This window comes from Rhinoraja longicauda, chromosome 14 (genome assembly GCF_053455715.1).
Source record: "Rhinoraja longicauda isolate Sanriku21f chromosome 14, sRhiLon1.1, whole genome shotgun sequence".
Lineage (NCBI taxonomy): Eukaryota > Metazoa > Chordata > Chondrichthyes > Rajiformes > Arhynchobatidae > Rhinoraja > Rhinoraja longicauda.
In genome coordinates, this window is record NC_135966.1 from 44338990 (window position 1) to 44355147 (window position 16158).

The 16158-nt window shown below is 47.1% G+C and overlaps 1 protein-coding gene across 1 annotated transcript in view; it reads right to left on the minus strand.

The window, feature by feature from the left end:
* Positions 1–886: 886 nt before the first annotated feature.
* The window catches only part of LOC144599782 (fibroblast growth factor 18-like), a 94309-nt gene continuing 79037 nt past the window's right edge, over positions 887–16158 (minus strand). Inside the window, exons 4-5 of the mRNA XM_078411017.1 lie at positions 1871–1977; positions 887–1162 (exon numbers count right to left, since the gene is read on the minus strand). Coding sequence (XP_078267143.1) covers positions 887–1162; positions 1871–1977 — 383 coding nt within the window. The remainder of the gene's footprint in view (positions 1163–1870; positions 1978–16158) is intronic.

Genomic DNA, 16158 nt, shown 5'->3' on the forward strand with positions numbered 1-16158 from the left:
ATAGGTGACGTTTCAGATCAAGACCCTTCTTCAATTCCAAGTCTGAAGAAGAGTCTCGACCCAAAACGTCACCCATTCCTTCTCTCGAGATGCTGCCTGTCCCGCTGAGTTTCGTATCTATCTTCGGTGTACACCAGCATCTGCAGTTCCTTCCGACACGTGAAAACAGCAACATTCCTGCTGACGATTCAATTGGAAGTTTCCAGAAGGAACCAAATATTTCCAAGACCAAGAGCAAATTTTTAAATATGTTCTCGCATTTAATCATTGAGGCAGTATAGCCTGCTTCAAGGGACCTGTATCATACATGGAAATGAAATAAATAGTTGCTCATAATGTAGCTTTAACAGAAAAGGATTTTTTTTCTGATGTGTAGCAGCATACAATAGCTCTGTCCAGAACAAAGGACAAGTCACAGTCACACTTTGGAAAAAATAGTTTGGATGCCTTGAGAAGCATTTTGAGATCCAGGAACAGTTCCCAATCCTTGTATTTCCTTCCGCTGGAAGATCATCTTCATAACTTGGAGGAGTCAGGTTTGTACATCCATCCATCTTCTCTTTATCATTCCGTTCTCCACTCCCAGCAGTGCCGCCGGTCTCTAAAGAAGGCTTGGGCTATTTCATTGACCAGGTCTTTTCATTTCCATTGTGATCTCGGTTTCTCTGCGTTTTATTCAAATTACATTTTCAAACCAACAGCTTTCCTTTAAATAAGGACAGGTTGATTACATTAAAAGGGTTGGAACAAATACGTACAACTCCGCTGTCCCCAAAACCTGCCGCACGATATACAAAAATAGATCTTCTTCCTTTGGTTACTTTTCTTTATTAATAATAATGATGCAAAAATAATGCTCTGGGACAGTTCAGGGTTGTGAGGTGTCCTAACTGGACTTATTGGACTTTGAAGATCGTATTCGCTTAGTTCTTTTATTAACGGTGGTGAATTTAAATGGAGCCTGGGTCTCTCCTTGGGTCTTGGGATACCTTTTCATGAAGTGCACTTCTTGCTGGTTTTGCTGGGTTTTGGGGCCTTTTCTGGGCCTCCCCTTTTTGGTGAACCCCACATACCAGCCTGTGTACCTGGCAGACATTAAGGCCGTGTAGTTGTTCTCCAGCACAATCTCAATGAAGACACACTCCTTGCTTCTCCCACTCAGCTGCAGAAAGCGAAGAAACAAAACGGCAGGAGTTAGTGATTCATTGCCCATTACACCAGTCTATGCCCATCACCCATATCCACCAACAAGCCTCCCATCCCCCTTCCTCCCCTTTACCCTGAGCTGCTTTGAATGAGAATGGAATAGCGGACACGCGTAGTGAGGGGAACTAACTGAACCCAGCAGAGAATCGCACGGGTGACATTGCCTTGCCCATGGTTGCACAGACTACCTTTACTAGCTGTAGTGCCCAGGCAGCTCAATCCGTGACATCCAGATGTGTACAACACAAACACAGCCACCAGCAATACACTCGGAGTCAGGGTCTGGTGTATGCAATCTTTTTCATTTCAAAAATATAACCTTATGCATTAAAAAAATCTACAAGTATTAAACAGAAGATAGACACAAAAAGCTGGAGTAACTCAGCGGGTCAGGCAGCATCTCTGAAGAAAATAAATAGGTGACGTTTTGGGTCGAGACCCTTCTTCAGACTGAAGTCTTCAGACCGAGTCCGAAGGATGGTCTCGACCCGAAACATCACGTATCTCTTTTCTCCAGAAATGCTGTCTGACCCACTAGGTTACTCCTGCTTTTTGTGTCTATCCGGTTTATACCAGCATCTGCAGTTCCTTCCTGCACATGTACTAAACAGGGTAGGGCTTTCAGGGATATAAAGTGAGAACGTGCCACTTTGGCCATGCTTACCTTGCCCACCAGCTTCCCTTTCTTGTTCATGCACAGGTAGTGATCCGTCTCCTTGCCCTTGATCCTCACCTGGCTGCCAAACGTGTCCGTTTCCACTAGGAGCTGGGCTTGGAAAGTAAGAAGAGAGAATCATTAAGGATTGAGAGTTCCCATCACATTTTTTAGTTTAGTTTAGTTTAGTTGAGAGATACAGCGTGGAAACAGGCCCTTTGGCCCACCGAGTCCGCACCGACCAGCGATCCCTGCACATTCACAACATCCTACACACACCAGGGACAATTTACATTTACACCAAGCCGATTAACCTACAAACCTGTACGTCTTTGGAGTGTGGGAGGAAATCAAACATCTCAGAGAAAACCCACGCAGGTCATGGGGAGAACGTACAAACTGCGTACAGACAAACACCCGTAGTCAGGATTGAACCTGGGGCTCTGGCGCTGTAAGGCAGTAGCTCTACCGCTATGCCACCGTACTGCCCAAACATTGACAACATCTGTTTACGACTACCTAACTACAGGTCCGATCACACACAACAGTCATGCTCTGAGATGGACAGTGATCAAACTGGCAGAGTAAACCACCTGGAGGTGGAAATGGCATGAAGACCTCAATCACTCCCAGGTCAGGCTGTGGGAGATACCAGCACCGAGAGGCATACTGACTGCTGAGTATTCCCAATGTTGCCCGACCTGCATTTGCACTTGTGAAATCCACTCTAAACCATTCCATCAAACACCCTCATGGCAGAAGAAGGGTCTCGAACCCGAAACGTCACCCATTCCTTCTCTCCAGAGATGCTACCTTTCCCGCTGAGTTACTCCAGCATTTTGTGTCTACCCTGAGGGCAGATGTGGCTTGGATTGAGTGCAGGCCTTACCTCCCTCTACACTGCATTGTTGTATATGGAGAGAGGGCAATACAGCACAGACTGAAGTGAGAATGGTCCGCCTGTAACACGGAGCAAAAATATAAATAATGTCATTCACAATTGGCTAATCTGGCAGCTAGTTATGAGGAAGTTACTGTCGAGGCCGTGAAAAGAGCCAACAGAAAATGAATCTGGTAGGCAGAGATACAACGGGGAAACAGGCCCTTCAGCCCAGTGAGGCCATGCTGACACCAACCATCTATATACTAAAACTCTTGTTTGTTTGTTTGTTTGTTCCTGAACTACAGCCAAAATGGTACACGATAGCGCGACAATTTTAGGCCCACCTTATTCACCGTCGTCCCTTTGGTGCGAATGGAAGAAGTTTCATTGAAATCAGTGTTATATTTTTTAAGTTATTCACATCTTAAAGTTTAAATCTATCTCCTAGGGATGGAGGGAGGATGGAGGGGGAATGGGGGAGGGAGGGAGGGAGGGGGGAGGATAAGGGGGGTTGAGGGGGATGGAGTGGGGGGGAGGGGAAGGGGGGAGGGGGAGTGGAGAGGGAGGGGAGGAGAGGGGGAGGGGAGGAGGGAGGGAGGGGGAAAGGAGGCAGGGGGAGAGGGGGGAGGGGGGAGGGGGGAGGAGAGGGTTCTGCATCAATGCAGGAGAGGTTTGGGCCCAACGGGTCCACTTGGTCTAGTTTACAATAATCCTAACCTCAACCATTTTATTCTCCCCACATTCCCATTAAGTCCCCCACAAATTCTATTACTCATCTACAATGGCAGGTTATCTACCGACCTGCATGCCTGTGGAAGTGGGTGTAAACCAGAGCACATGGGTGGCAAGTGTTGGGTGAAACCCATCTGATCACAGAGAGAATGTGCAAACTCCACACAGGCAGCACCCGAGGTCAGGATTCACCTCGGGACACTGGAGCTGTGAGGGAGTATCTCTACTAGCTGTGCCATGTACTTTGGAGGCTCAATTTCCCACAAGACTTATTTTGGAGGCACATTTAACAGCAACAAGCAACATCTACAGCGGGAAGCAATTCACCAGTAAAATGTTTGCACTGGTCTCTGATCATCTGTTGCTGTGTCTTTACCTTCTTACTGTAATGAAACTTCTCTTCAGTGCATCTCTCCTCACGTTCAGTCCCTGCCTGGCCTGGGCTTTCCCAGCGTTAGCTCCTGTGTCATTACTTTGCCGTTACAGCACTCCCACAGCAGATCTAATGGCACCATGCACAATGGTGCCACACTCTGCCCCTCACCAATAAACTTACTGGAAATGCACGACCCTAGAACTGGTGCTAAATACCTCTCTTCTCCTTCCCCCTCCCATCTTTACATTATCTTCACCCTTCCCTCCCAATCGTCTACCCTCCCTCCCACTCTCCTTACCCCTGCTTGATTGCATTACTCCATGGTGCATCTACTCTCTCACTACCTGGCTGCTGGCTGCCCTCCCAATGCAAAGAACCCACGGCCAACCAACAGAAAGAGTGAGCACCATGTAACAACAACAACAATACCAGCAGGCTCAATGCATTCCTGTACAAGCAGGCACACTGATTCACTGCACCAGCGGAACAGGAGACATGTGGTACCAAAGTACTCCCGCTGATTCTCAGCACCCATTTCCAATAATGCCACCCTTACTGGAAGAATGCACAGCTGCACCAGCAGGCTTACGTCATCAATCTATAACCGCGCTGGGAGATGTACTGCAACAACGCACAGAATAACATCGGACATGTTTTTTTTTAGATTTAGAGGTACAGCGCAGAAACAGGCCCTTCGGCCCACCGGGTCCGCGCCTCCCAGCGATCCCCGCACATTAACACTATCCTACACCCACTAGGGACAATTTTTACATTTGCCCAGCCAATTAACCTACAAACCTGTACGTCTTTGGAGTGAGGAAGGAAACCGAAGATCTTGGAGAAAACCCACGCAGGTCACGGGGAGAACGTACAAACTCCGTACAGACGGCGCCCATAGTCAGGATCGAACCTGAGTCTCTGGCGCTGCATTTGCTGTAAGGCAGCAACTCTACCGCTGCGCCACCGTGCCGCCCGTTACGGTGACATCTGTTGTGTCAGTGTCCATACATAGAAATAGACTTTCTGTGACAAGGTACAGGTACACTGTACCAACTGACTCACCAAGTCCATGTAAGTTTATGTCAAAAGACTCAGTGTTCATTTCATGTACACTGAATGACACAGTACATCATTGCACTGAATGACACCAGCAGATCTTCTGTATCAACGTATCTATACACAATCAGACACAATCCTTCAGTTTACAGGTACACCAACATTCATTGGCCCTGGTGACTTGTATACCACCAGACTCGCTGTGCCACGATGCCTGTATGTCAACTGAGCCACTTTACAAGCGTATCTGCTGCAAACAGATGTTATTCTCAGGGTACATTCATACATTGCTTGACACTTCATACCAACTTAATCACTGTGTCATGTTTCCACACATGGCAACTAGCTTCGACAAGCAGATGAATTGGAACAATATCCCAGGCCTTTCCCTCCCTTTCTCCAAGCCACCCACCCTTTCATCTCAAGCTTTATTGTATCTGCACTTTCTCAATGCCCGATGTACTCTGCCTGGATAGAACACAAAGTGTTTCACTGCATCCCACCAAATGGATATATCACACACAGTTACTCTGGAATATATCGCTTAGTTTCCAGTACGTACTAAATGTGGATTATGGCACTCAGCATTCATTTAAAAAACTTACACTAAGAAAACTATTTTTTCTTTCAGGGAATGCTCTGGGACCAGACAGCATTGCAGGCAGTTGTGCCGATTTTCTCTGATCAGCCAACCAAGTCTCTAGTTAAGCTGCAAGAAGCAACTGCAAATGCTGGTTTAAACCGAAGATAGACACACAAAGTCAGAGTAACTCGAGGGGTCAGACCGCATCTCTGGAGAAAAAGAATAGGTGAAGAAAACTGAAGAAGTCTGACAATCTGAGGAAGGGTCTCGACCTGAAACATCACCTAAACTTTTTCTCTAGAATTGCTGTCTGACTTGCTGAGTTACTCCATCTTTTTGTGTCCATGTCTGTTTCAACTGCTCCATAACATTGCGGCATTGGTAACCATCCCACACTGTGGAAACCTGTACGAAGATCTCCCCAGTCGACAAAAATGAATGCAGTCCAGCTAATGACCATCCAGGCAATTAATATCTGTCACCAACATTAATAAAGTGATGGAAAATACCATAAATTGTATTATCATGTGTTACCGACTAACATCTTGCTCAATGATTATGTCAGGAACATATTACTCCTAAGATCAGGATAGATTTGCACCACGAAACATGGTCAAAGAGGCTGACTTCCAGATGTGGAGTGAGCAACTGCCCTTGGCAGCAAGTCCACATTTGGCTGATTTTAGCATCAAGCGGCCTTGGTAAAGATGAAACTGAAGAGACACAAGGGAAAAATTCACCATTGACATAGACTCATGTATCACATATCACATATCTGAAGAAGGGTCTCAACCCAAAATGTCACCTATTTGGAGATGCTGCTTATCCCAGCATTTTGTGTCCATCTTCACATAAAGGAAGATGGTTTTGGTTGCTGGTGGTTAAGTGGCCAGGACATCACTCCTGGAGTTCATCAGGGCAAAGACCTGCTTGCTTACACCATCTTCAGCAACCTCATCAACAGCCCCTTTCCCCCACAGTGCAGGCATACACCGATGATTGCACAATGTTTAATTCTATTTGCAAGTCTCAGAAAATGAATCATTCCGTGCCTGCATGCAAAAGACCTGGAAAACTTCAGGCAGATAACTAGAATCTGACCATTGACTTGCAATAATATATTAATGATACAACTCTGTGTCAGTTACTATTGTACAGAAATGCAAGTGTCCATTCACACAAATACTGCAGCTACAAGAGCAGGTTATAGTCCGTCTACACACCAGTCACTGTGGCAGGTATCAGTTACAAAACGCACCTCAGCTAATTTTCCATGCTTGTCTGACAGTGTTTTCCAAACCCATAATTTTACCAAGAAGAAGGACAAGGGCAGTGCGTGAGTAGGAATGCCTCCGCTGCAGTTTCCCCTCCAAGTTGCATACCATCCTGACTTCGAAATCTATCGCTGGTCCTTATTCATTGCTGGGTACTCAAAAGCACAGCGGAGCTCCTTCAACTGCACACAGATGAAGGTTTGCAAGATTTCAAGGAGATGGTCCACCATCACCCTTCCCAAGGGAAATTGGGGATGAGCAATAAATGAGGACCTTCTTCACGCTGCAAAATCCTATAAATGAAATGTTTATCTAATAGTTCCCTTATGTAGATCATACTTGATTTATCATGTACAGTTCGTATTACAGATTACAATAGGAAGCCTTGTACCAAAGATCTGTCACCTAGATTATAGCAGTATTTCTCATTTGCATTTCCAGTATACAGCCTGCACCAGGATATGTTGCCCATGGCTTTATTGTAGAGATTACACAGTTCAGTTTATTGTCATGTGTACAGAGGTACAGCGAAATGCTTTTGTTACACAGGCTTTTATTCATTATCGTTATTAAAATAGCATTTGAATATCTCAGGGAAAGTTCCATATTAAAGATATAATGCATATAAGAGTTTGAGGATAATGCAGTAATCCTTTTAATACAGTCGTATGTTACGCCACAGATATTGCACTCTCAGATGTAATGCGTTTTCTAAAATGAAGTAGTGAGACTAATGGAGGTTTGCCCAGAGACAATAAAATGTTTGCTGGAATTCCTCCAATATCCATGTAGAACCCTTTGGGAATATAAAAACGAGTGTTTGTACATTCTCAGTGCAAGGCTTGGAGCTATTGAGATTGATCACCATGCAGGCATGAAGCTTTGCCTTGTGTGGATCAATCTGATTTTTAACTGTACATTTGAATTTAAACCTGTTATAACTACATTAAACTGTTGTACTCTGAACCAAAATATACCAAACTTACCAAACGATACCAAACTTTGGCGCAATTTCTTTCTTCGCAAATCAAGAGGAATGAGGTGCATGTTTGTATAAAGTTGTTAATGGCCAATGTTACTGCTAGTTGTTTTGGGTTATTAGGAACCTGTGTCATTTTCAAACAGTGCCGCCAGCATGCTCGGCTAAACTTCACAAGCAATCGCTTTGTTGAATCTAGTCATAATCTTGAAGGATAGGTTTTGAAATGGCAAAAGAGATGAATAATTGAGTGTGAATATTATAATGCAATCGCTGGGAACTGACCAAACTATTGTCTCCATGATCCCATGAACTCACATGTGGAAGGATACACACACACACAGCAGGTAGTGGAACACACCGTCCCAACACATAAACGTTCCATCAATTCACGTTCCAAACACACAACAGCCAGCTCGTCAGTCCAAAGCTGAAGAACAAAATAGCCCAAATGGACACAAAGTGCTGGAGTAACTCAGCGGGTCCGGTAGAATCGCTGGAAAACATGGATAGATGAAGTTTCAGAATGTAACCCTTCCCCGTCTTCAGACTAAATAACAAAATAGCCCATTACCACAGGTCTGGAGGAGTTCACCAGCTCAATAGCCTCCATCAGGTGAACTTACAAAATGCTGGAGTAACTCAGCAGGACTGCAGTCTGAAGAAGGGTCTCACCCTGAAATGTCACCCATTCCGTCTCTCCAGAGATGCTGCCTGGCCCGCTGAGTTGCTCCAGCATTTTGTGTCTACCTTTGGTATAAACCAGCATCTGCAGTTCCTTCCTACACCCCCCCCCCCCCCCCCCCCCATCAGGTGAACGTCACAAGGGGAACATTTCGATGCTGGAGGAATACACCGTTTCAATATCCCACAGCTGGTTAAATTCAAAAGCCTAATATCATATCATATATATATACAGCCGGAAACAGGCCTTTTCGGCCCACCAAGTCCGTGCCGCCCAGCGATCCCCGTACATTAACACTATCCTACACCCACTAGGGACAATTTTTACATTTACCCAGCCTACATACCTGTACGTCTTTGGAGTGTGGGAGGAAACCGAAGATCTCGGAGAAAACCCACGCAGGTCACGGGGAGGACGTACAAACTCCTTACAGTGCAGCACCCGTAGTCAGGATCGAACCTGAGTCTCCGGCGCTGCATTCGCTGTAAAGCAGCAACTCTACCGCTGCGCTACCGTGCCGCCCAATACCACAGAGTTGTAGGAACTCGCAAGCTAGAAATAGATTAATCTGGGAGAACACATGTTCAACAGCCCACAACTTCAGGAAGTCACTATCCCAACAGATATCCATTGGAGGAACTCACCAGCTAAACTTGCCACCGCAGTTGAGGCATGAACAAGTCCTATACTCCGCTGGAGAAAGCAAACCCATTACACGACTGGAGGAATGAGGCAGCCCTACACCTCACAACTAGAGGAAGTCCACAGCCAGACATCCCACAGATGAAATAATTCATTGGCCCAACAACCCACAGCTCGTGGAACACACCAGGCCACAATGGACTGAAGGTGGAACTCATCAGTCACCTGTGGCAGGGATTGAACAGCCCACTGCCTGTCAGCTGCACAAACCCACCAGCTCAACGTTCCATCCATGAATGATCTAACCAGAGCAAGACCCCACTGGGTGTAAGTCACCAGCTGGGGGTCCTACCAGCCCGACAGCCTGCATCTGGAGGAATTCAACCATACAACACTGCACACAGGAAGATTACATGGCCAGGCTGAGCCAGTCACCAACAAAGGGCAGTTGGGTGAATTCACCAGGCAAACACCCACAGCTGCAGGGATGAACACGCTGGGAAACAGCATCAATCCAATGACCCACAGCTGGAAGGAGGATAACCCAACATCTCATAGCTGGCACAGTAACAACCTGACACTTCACAGCAGGACCAAGTATTACCACCACACAGCAGGGACAACAACCCAGCACATCACAGCTGGACACAGCACACTGGCACCACACCGCAGGGACAACAACCCAGCACATCACAGCAGGACCCAGCACTACCACGCCACAGCAGGGACAATAACCCAGCACATCACAGCTGGACACAGCACACTGGCACCACACAGCAGGTGAAAGTATCAGGCCCAACAGCCAGAGAAACTTAGCAGCCCAACTCCCCCCCTCCCCCTTCATAGATGCACGGACACAACATCGCAAACAAGAGGATTTCACCAGATCAACCCCCTACAGCTGCAGAAATCACAGCATAACACACATCTAATAACTCACAGCTAGAAAAGCTCAACAGTTTAACACACCACAGCATTGGCAAAATAAACAGGCCCAACACCACAGCAGGAAGTCTATTGCCAAGCCAACACACTACTGGTGGAGGAAGTCACCACTCCTACCACACACAGCTGGAGTTATTCACTGGCCCAACAGCCCACAGTTGGAGGAACTGATCAGCTCAACACCCTGCTACTCTGGAACAAATAATGAGCCCTCAGTCCACACACGGCTGGAGGAACTCAACAGCCCAACACCCAGCCACCCCACAGCTCGATAGTCACCAGCCCAGTAGGCCACAACTGGAGGTCCCAGCAGGCCGACATGCCCCAGTTGGAGGAACTCTTTTGGCCAACAGCCCTCCTGAAAGTGTGAGTCTACAAATCTGGATGAGCTCCCCTGCACCACTGGAGGAATTCATAACAGGAGTGTCCCACAACTTCAAGAACTTGCAACCCAAATCCTCTTGCCAGTGGAACTCACTGTATGACACCCACAGCCTCAAAGCCAGTCACCGATGCACTGGTGCAGCTAGCAGTGCAAGTGCCTCCTCACAGTTCTTGGGTTCAATGTGACCTCTGTGTGGAGTTTGCACGTTCTCTGTGTGGGTTTCCTCCAGGTGCTCCAGTTTCCAGCCACATCCCAAAGACGTGCGTGGTGGTAGGTTAGTTTACCCCTAGTCTATAGGTGAGTTGTAGAATTGGAGGGGGGGGTGGGGAGGTGGATTAGTTGATGTGAGTGTGGATAGAATAGAGCAGGATTAACATAGCATTAGTGTAAGTGGGTGATTAGTGGTCAGCGCGGATTTAATGGGTCCATTGTTGTTCAGCTGGATCAATTCAACTATCTCACACCCCCAAATAGGAGGAATTAAACACAGTTGTGAAAACTCCCCATCCCAATACCTCCACAGCTGCACGAAGGAATCAACAGCTGGAGCAACTTGTGAATCCAAAATTCCACAACTGCTGGACCTGAGGAGCCCAACAGTGATCAATGGAGAAAATCACAAATCCAACCCACAGCTGGAAGCGGCCCAGGCTATGCAGTCCTACAGCTGGAACCAACCCAACATCACACAGCTGGAAGATGTCACCTGTCCAGCAAGCCAGCTGCAAGAACTCAGCAGCGCAACGCATCACACCACAGCTGTAGGAGCCCATCAGCCCTGCACCGAATGATCAAAGAGCCCACAGGTGGAGGAACACGTGTACGCATGGAACACTGCGTTTCTATGTCGGAGCCCACATCAAGAGAAGCTTACCATTCAGGAGCCCACAGCTGGTGGAATTTACCAAGCCACGAACACACAACGGGAGGAATGCACCAACCCAGGAACGCAAAGCCAGAAGAACCCAGTGGCTCAAGAACGTACAGAGGTGGGAACTCAACAACCAGGGAGGTCAAAGCTGGTAGAATTCAACCATGCAGTTGTGAGATCTTAGATCATTTACAAATTACCAAAGAGGGGTACTTATATTGTTAAAGTTTTATTGCCAAGGATAAATCCCCATGGCCTGACCAAGTGCCTTCTTGTGGAAAGCCAGGGAAGAAATAATGGCGACCCTTACAAAGAAGTTAGCATCTTCTCGGCCCGAGCAGCGGGAGGGTGGCCTCATGTTGTACCGTCATTTAAGAAGGGCAGCAAGAACAAGCCTGGGAACTACTGACTTGATGTCAGTGATGGGAAGTTGTTAGGTAGCTATCTGAGGGATAGTATCTACCAGCATTTGGATAGGCAAAGACTGATTAAGGAAAGTCATTATGGCTTTCTGCATGGGAAATTAGATTCTCACAAATCTGACACCATTTTTAGAAGAGTTTGTTGCCTTATCATTAAGGCAAGGCAGTGGACATTGTCCACATGGACTTAAGCCAGGCCTTTGGAAAGGTCCCACTGGGGCGGCTAATGCCGAGGGAACAGCTGGAGGGACACTTGAACCCAGGAGTCGATATCTGGGGACCTCACCAACACAGGAGCGCACACATGGAAGAACTCTCCAACCCAGGAGCACACAACTGCAGAACCATATGCATTCAGGAGCACAGCTGGAGGAACACATCTAAACAAAAGCCAACAGCTAGAGGAACATATCAATGTAGGAACCTACAGCTGGAAGAAGTCCACATCGCGGGAACACACAGCTGGAGGAACACACAAATGCAGAGCACACATCTGGAGCAACTCGCCAATCCAGCAGGCCACCATTGGTGAGTCTCACCAGTCCAGGAGCTCACAGCTAGAGGCCTGCACCAATCCAAGAGCCCACACCTGGAAGAAAACAACAACACAGGTACCCACACCTGGAGGAACACATCAACACAGCAACCCACACCTGGAGGAACACAGCAACCCACACCTGAAGGAACACATCAATGCAAGCCACACCTGAAGGAACACATCAATGCAGAAGGCCACACCTGAAGGAACACATCAATGCAGGCCACACCTGAAGGTACTCATCAATGCAGGCTACACCTGATGGTACTCATCAATGCAGGAGGCCACACCTGAAGGAACACATCAATGCAGGAGGCCACACCTGAAGGATATGAACACAGGAGTCCACAGATGAAGGAGCATGACAACCCAGGATCGCACAACTGGAGGATCTCACTGACCCAGGGGTCCATAGCTGGAGGGAATGACAAACCGGTGAGCTCCCAGTTCTATTAAGTCACTATTACAGAAGCACACAGCTGGTGGAACTCACCAACCAATTAACCCACCTCTGGAAGAACTCAACAATTCAGGAGCAAACATCTGGAGGAACTCAAGCAGTTCAGAAGCTCCCAGCTATGGATCTTGCCAATCTAGGTGTGCGTAGCTGGTAAACTCACTAACTCAGGAGCCCAAAGCTGAAGAATCTCATCCACACATCTGGAGGAACACGCCAACCCAAAACCCCACCTCTGGAGGAACTCCCCCACTAAGAGCGCACTGGGGAAAACCATCAGCTGGGGAACCCACAACTGGAGAGACAATAAACCAGGAGCACACAGCTGGAGAAATTCAATTAATCAGGACCCCACAACTGTCAGAACGCAGCGGCCCAGAAGCCCACAGCTGGAGCAACTCAACAACCATTAGCCTACAGCTGGAGGGACTCACAAATCCAGGAGTTTACACCGGAGTGAAGCACTCAGCTGGAACGACACACCAATCCATGAGGGTGCATCTGGAGGATTCACCCGCCCAGGACCCCACACCTGGAGGAGTTTAATAATCCAGCAGCTCACAGCTGGAGGAATTCACCAACCGACAGCCCACAGCTGGAGGAACTCACTAACCGAGTTCACTCTAGTGTGAACTCCTGGATTTGTGAGTCCCTCCAGCTGTGGGCTTATGGTTGTTGAGTTGCTCCAACTGTGGGCTTCTCGGTTGGTGAATTCACCATCCAAGAACCCACAGCTGGAGTTCACCAACTGAGAACCCACAGCTGGAGGAGTTCAATACCTCACCATGCCATTACTTCAAGAAATCAGCCACTTAACTCCACAGCAGGGGTGATGGACCTCTCTAGTCTGACATCCTGTGAATGGAAAAAAATACCTTTCCAACACTTCACAGTTGGATAACAGGCCAATGTTTCACAGCTGGTGCCCATCAGCCAAACACTCTGCAGCTGGAAGTAATCATCGATCCATCATCAGATTGCTGCAGGAATTAACCAGCTCAGTGCCCTGCAGCTGTCAGAACTCACAGCAGGGGAATCACACAAGACCAACACTAAATAGCCGGAGGAACACCACAGCACACTTCCACCCCTCAGCAAAGAGTGGGACTCATTCTGAGGAAGCCTCCAGCTGTACAAACTCACAAGCACGGCACTGCATCGGAGAACATCTGCAGCTCAGATTTGCACATCTGGAGGAACAGAATGGCCCAGCATCTCACAGCTGGAGGAACACACCACAACTGCAATAACTCACCAAACCAACACCACAGCAGGAATAAGTCATGAACTTAACATTCATCAGCTGGGGGAACATATTCCACCAGCCCAGCTGGAGAAGCACAGTTAAGAGACACTCACAGCTGGTGGAACTCACCTGCCCAAGACTCGCTGCTGAGGGGACTCACCAACATAACACCCACCAGCGGGGAAACTCAGCAGCTTAACACCCACCCCTGGAGGAACAGGAGACCAACATATCACAGCTGCCACACTTCATTAGTTCAATATCCAATTTGGGTGTTGAGCTGCCATCATTGTGGGGTGTTGCGATTGTGGATTTCTCCAGCTGTAGATCTTGGGCGTGAGTTCCTCCAGATGTGGTATGTTGGACGAATGAATTTCTTCAGCTAAACGTGATGTTGTATCACAGGTCACATACTTCTAATCATAAAATCATCCTTCCACCACTATCTTCTGACTCCAGATCCACAAGATAATATTGAACCCGATTAACTCATTCGCCTTAGATTCCATGTGCCTTAGTCTTCTGGACCAGCCTGCCATGCCTTACTGAAGTACATACGGACAATATCTACTACTTTGCCTTCGTCAACCTTCTCAGTTACCTTCTCGAAAAACTCGGTCACGTTAGTGAGGCAGAATTTTCTTCCCACAAAGCTTTGTTGACTATCCTTGTTCCATGGCTGGAGGAACTTGCAGTCCCAACAACCTATAATTGAAGGAACGGCAGCCCAAGATGTAACAACTGCAGGAATTCACATCACCTCACAGTTGAAGGAACCCACCAGCCCAAAAACTGCAGCCAGAGGAGTTCACCATCACAGCAGAGACTGCTGCTGGGATCCTTGTTGCTTGTGATATAATAGAAACGTAGAAAATTGGTACAGGAGTAGGCCATTCGGCCCTTCGAGCCAGCACCACCATTCAATATGATCATGGCTGATCATCCAAAATCAGTATCCCGTTCCCGCTTTTTCCCCCATATCCCTTGATTCCATTCGCCCCAGGAGCTAAATCTAACTCTCTCTTGAAAACATCCAGTGAATTTGCCTCCACTGTCCTCTGTGGCACAGAATTCCACAAATTCACAATTCTCTGGGTGAAAAGGATTTTCCTCATCTCAGTCCTAAATGGCCTACCCCTTATTCTTAATGATGTGGATGTTAAGGTAGGAGGTATGATTTGTAAGTTTGCAAATGATAACGTTGTTGGTGTTGTGGATAGCAAGGAAAGCTGTCTAAGGCTGCAGCAGGATCAGTTGGATAATTGGACAGAGCATTTGCAGATGGAATTGAATCCCAATAAGTGCAAGGTGCTGCATTTTGCTAAGTTAATGGTTGTAGTAAATGGTAGGAGTCCAAGGAATGTTGATGAACAGAGAGACCTTGAGGGTTCAAGTCCATAGATCCCTGAAAGTGGCAATGCAGGAAGATATGGTGGTGAACCTGACATACTTGCCTACGTAGGTCGGGGCACAGAATATCAATGTTGGTGTATTGTTTGCAACTTTACAAGATGTGGGCGAGGCTGCATTAGGAGTATTGTGTGTAGTCTGGTCGCCACATGTGATTGCCTGGGTTGGAGGGCTTTAGATAGACACAAAATGCTGGAGTAACTCAGGGGGACAGACTCTGGAAAGGAAGGAATGGGTGACATTCCGGGTCAAGACCCCTCTTCAGACTTTAGTTACAGGGAGAGATTGGATAGCCTGGGCTTGTTTTCCCTTAAGTGAACAAGGCTGAGAGTTGATGTAATAGAGGTATATAGAATTATTATTATTATTATTATTATCAGATAGTGTAGATAATCAGAATCTTTAATTCCATGGTAGGTTTATTAAAGAAGGCATTTGTTTAAGGTGAGAGGTGGGAGTTTTAAAGGGGATTTGAAGGGAAAGTTTTCTTACAAAGAGAGTGATTGATATCTGGAACTCGCTGCCAAAGAAGATGGTGATATCATTACGTTTGAGAGACATTTAAACGGACACTTAAATAGCAAGTCAATGAAGGATACGGTACGAATGCGGGTAAATAGGATAGGTGTAGATCGGTAAAAAGGTTAGCAAGGACGAGTTGGACTGAAGGGCCAGTTTCTGTACCGTCCAACTCGATCAATCTATGATCTCACAGGAAAAGAAGCACACAGGTTAAGGGACTCAACCCCAACTACATTCACATGGTGAATTAGCAGGCCAAATACACTGAGCTACAAGAGCACATTAGCCTGA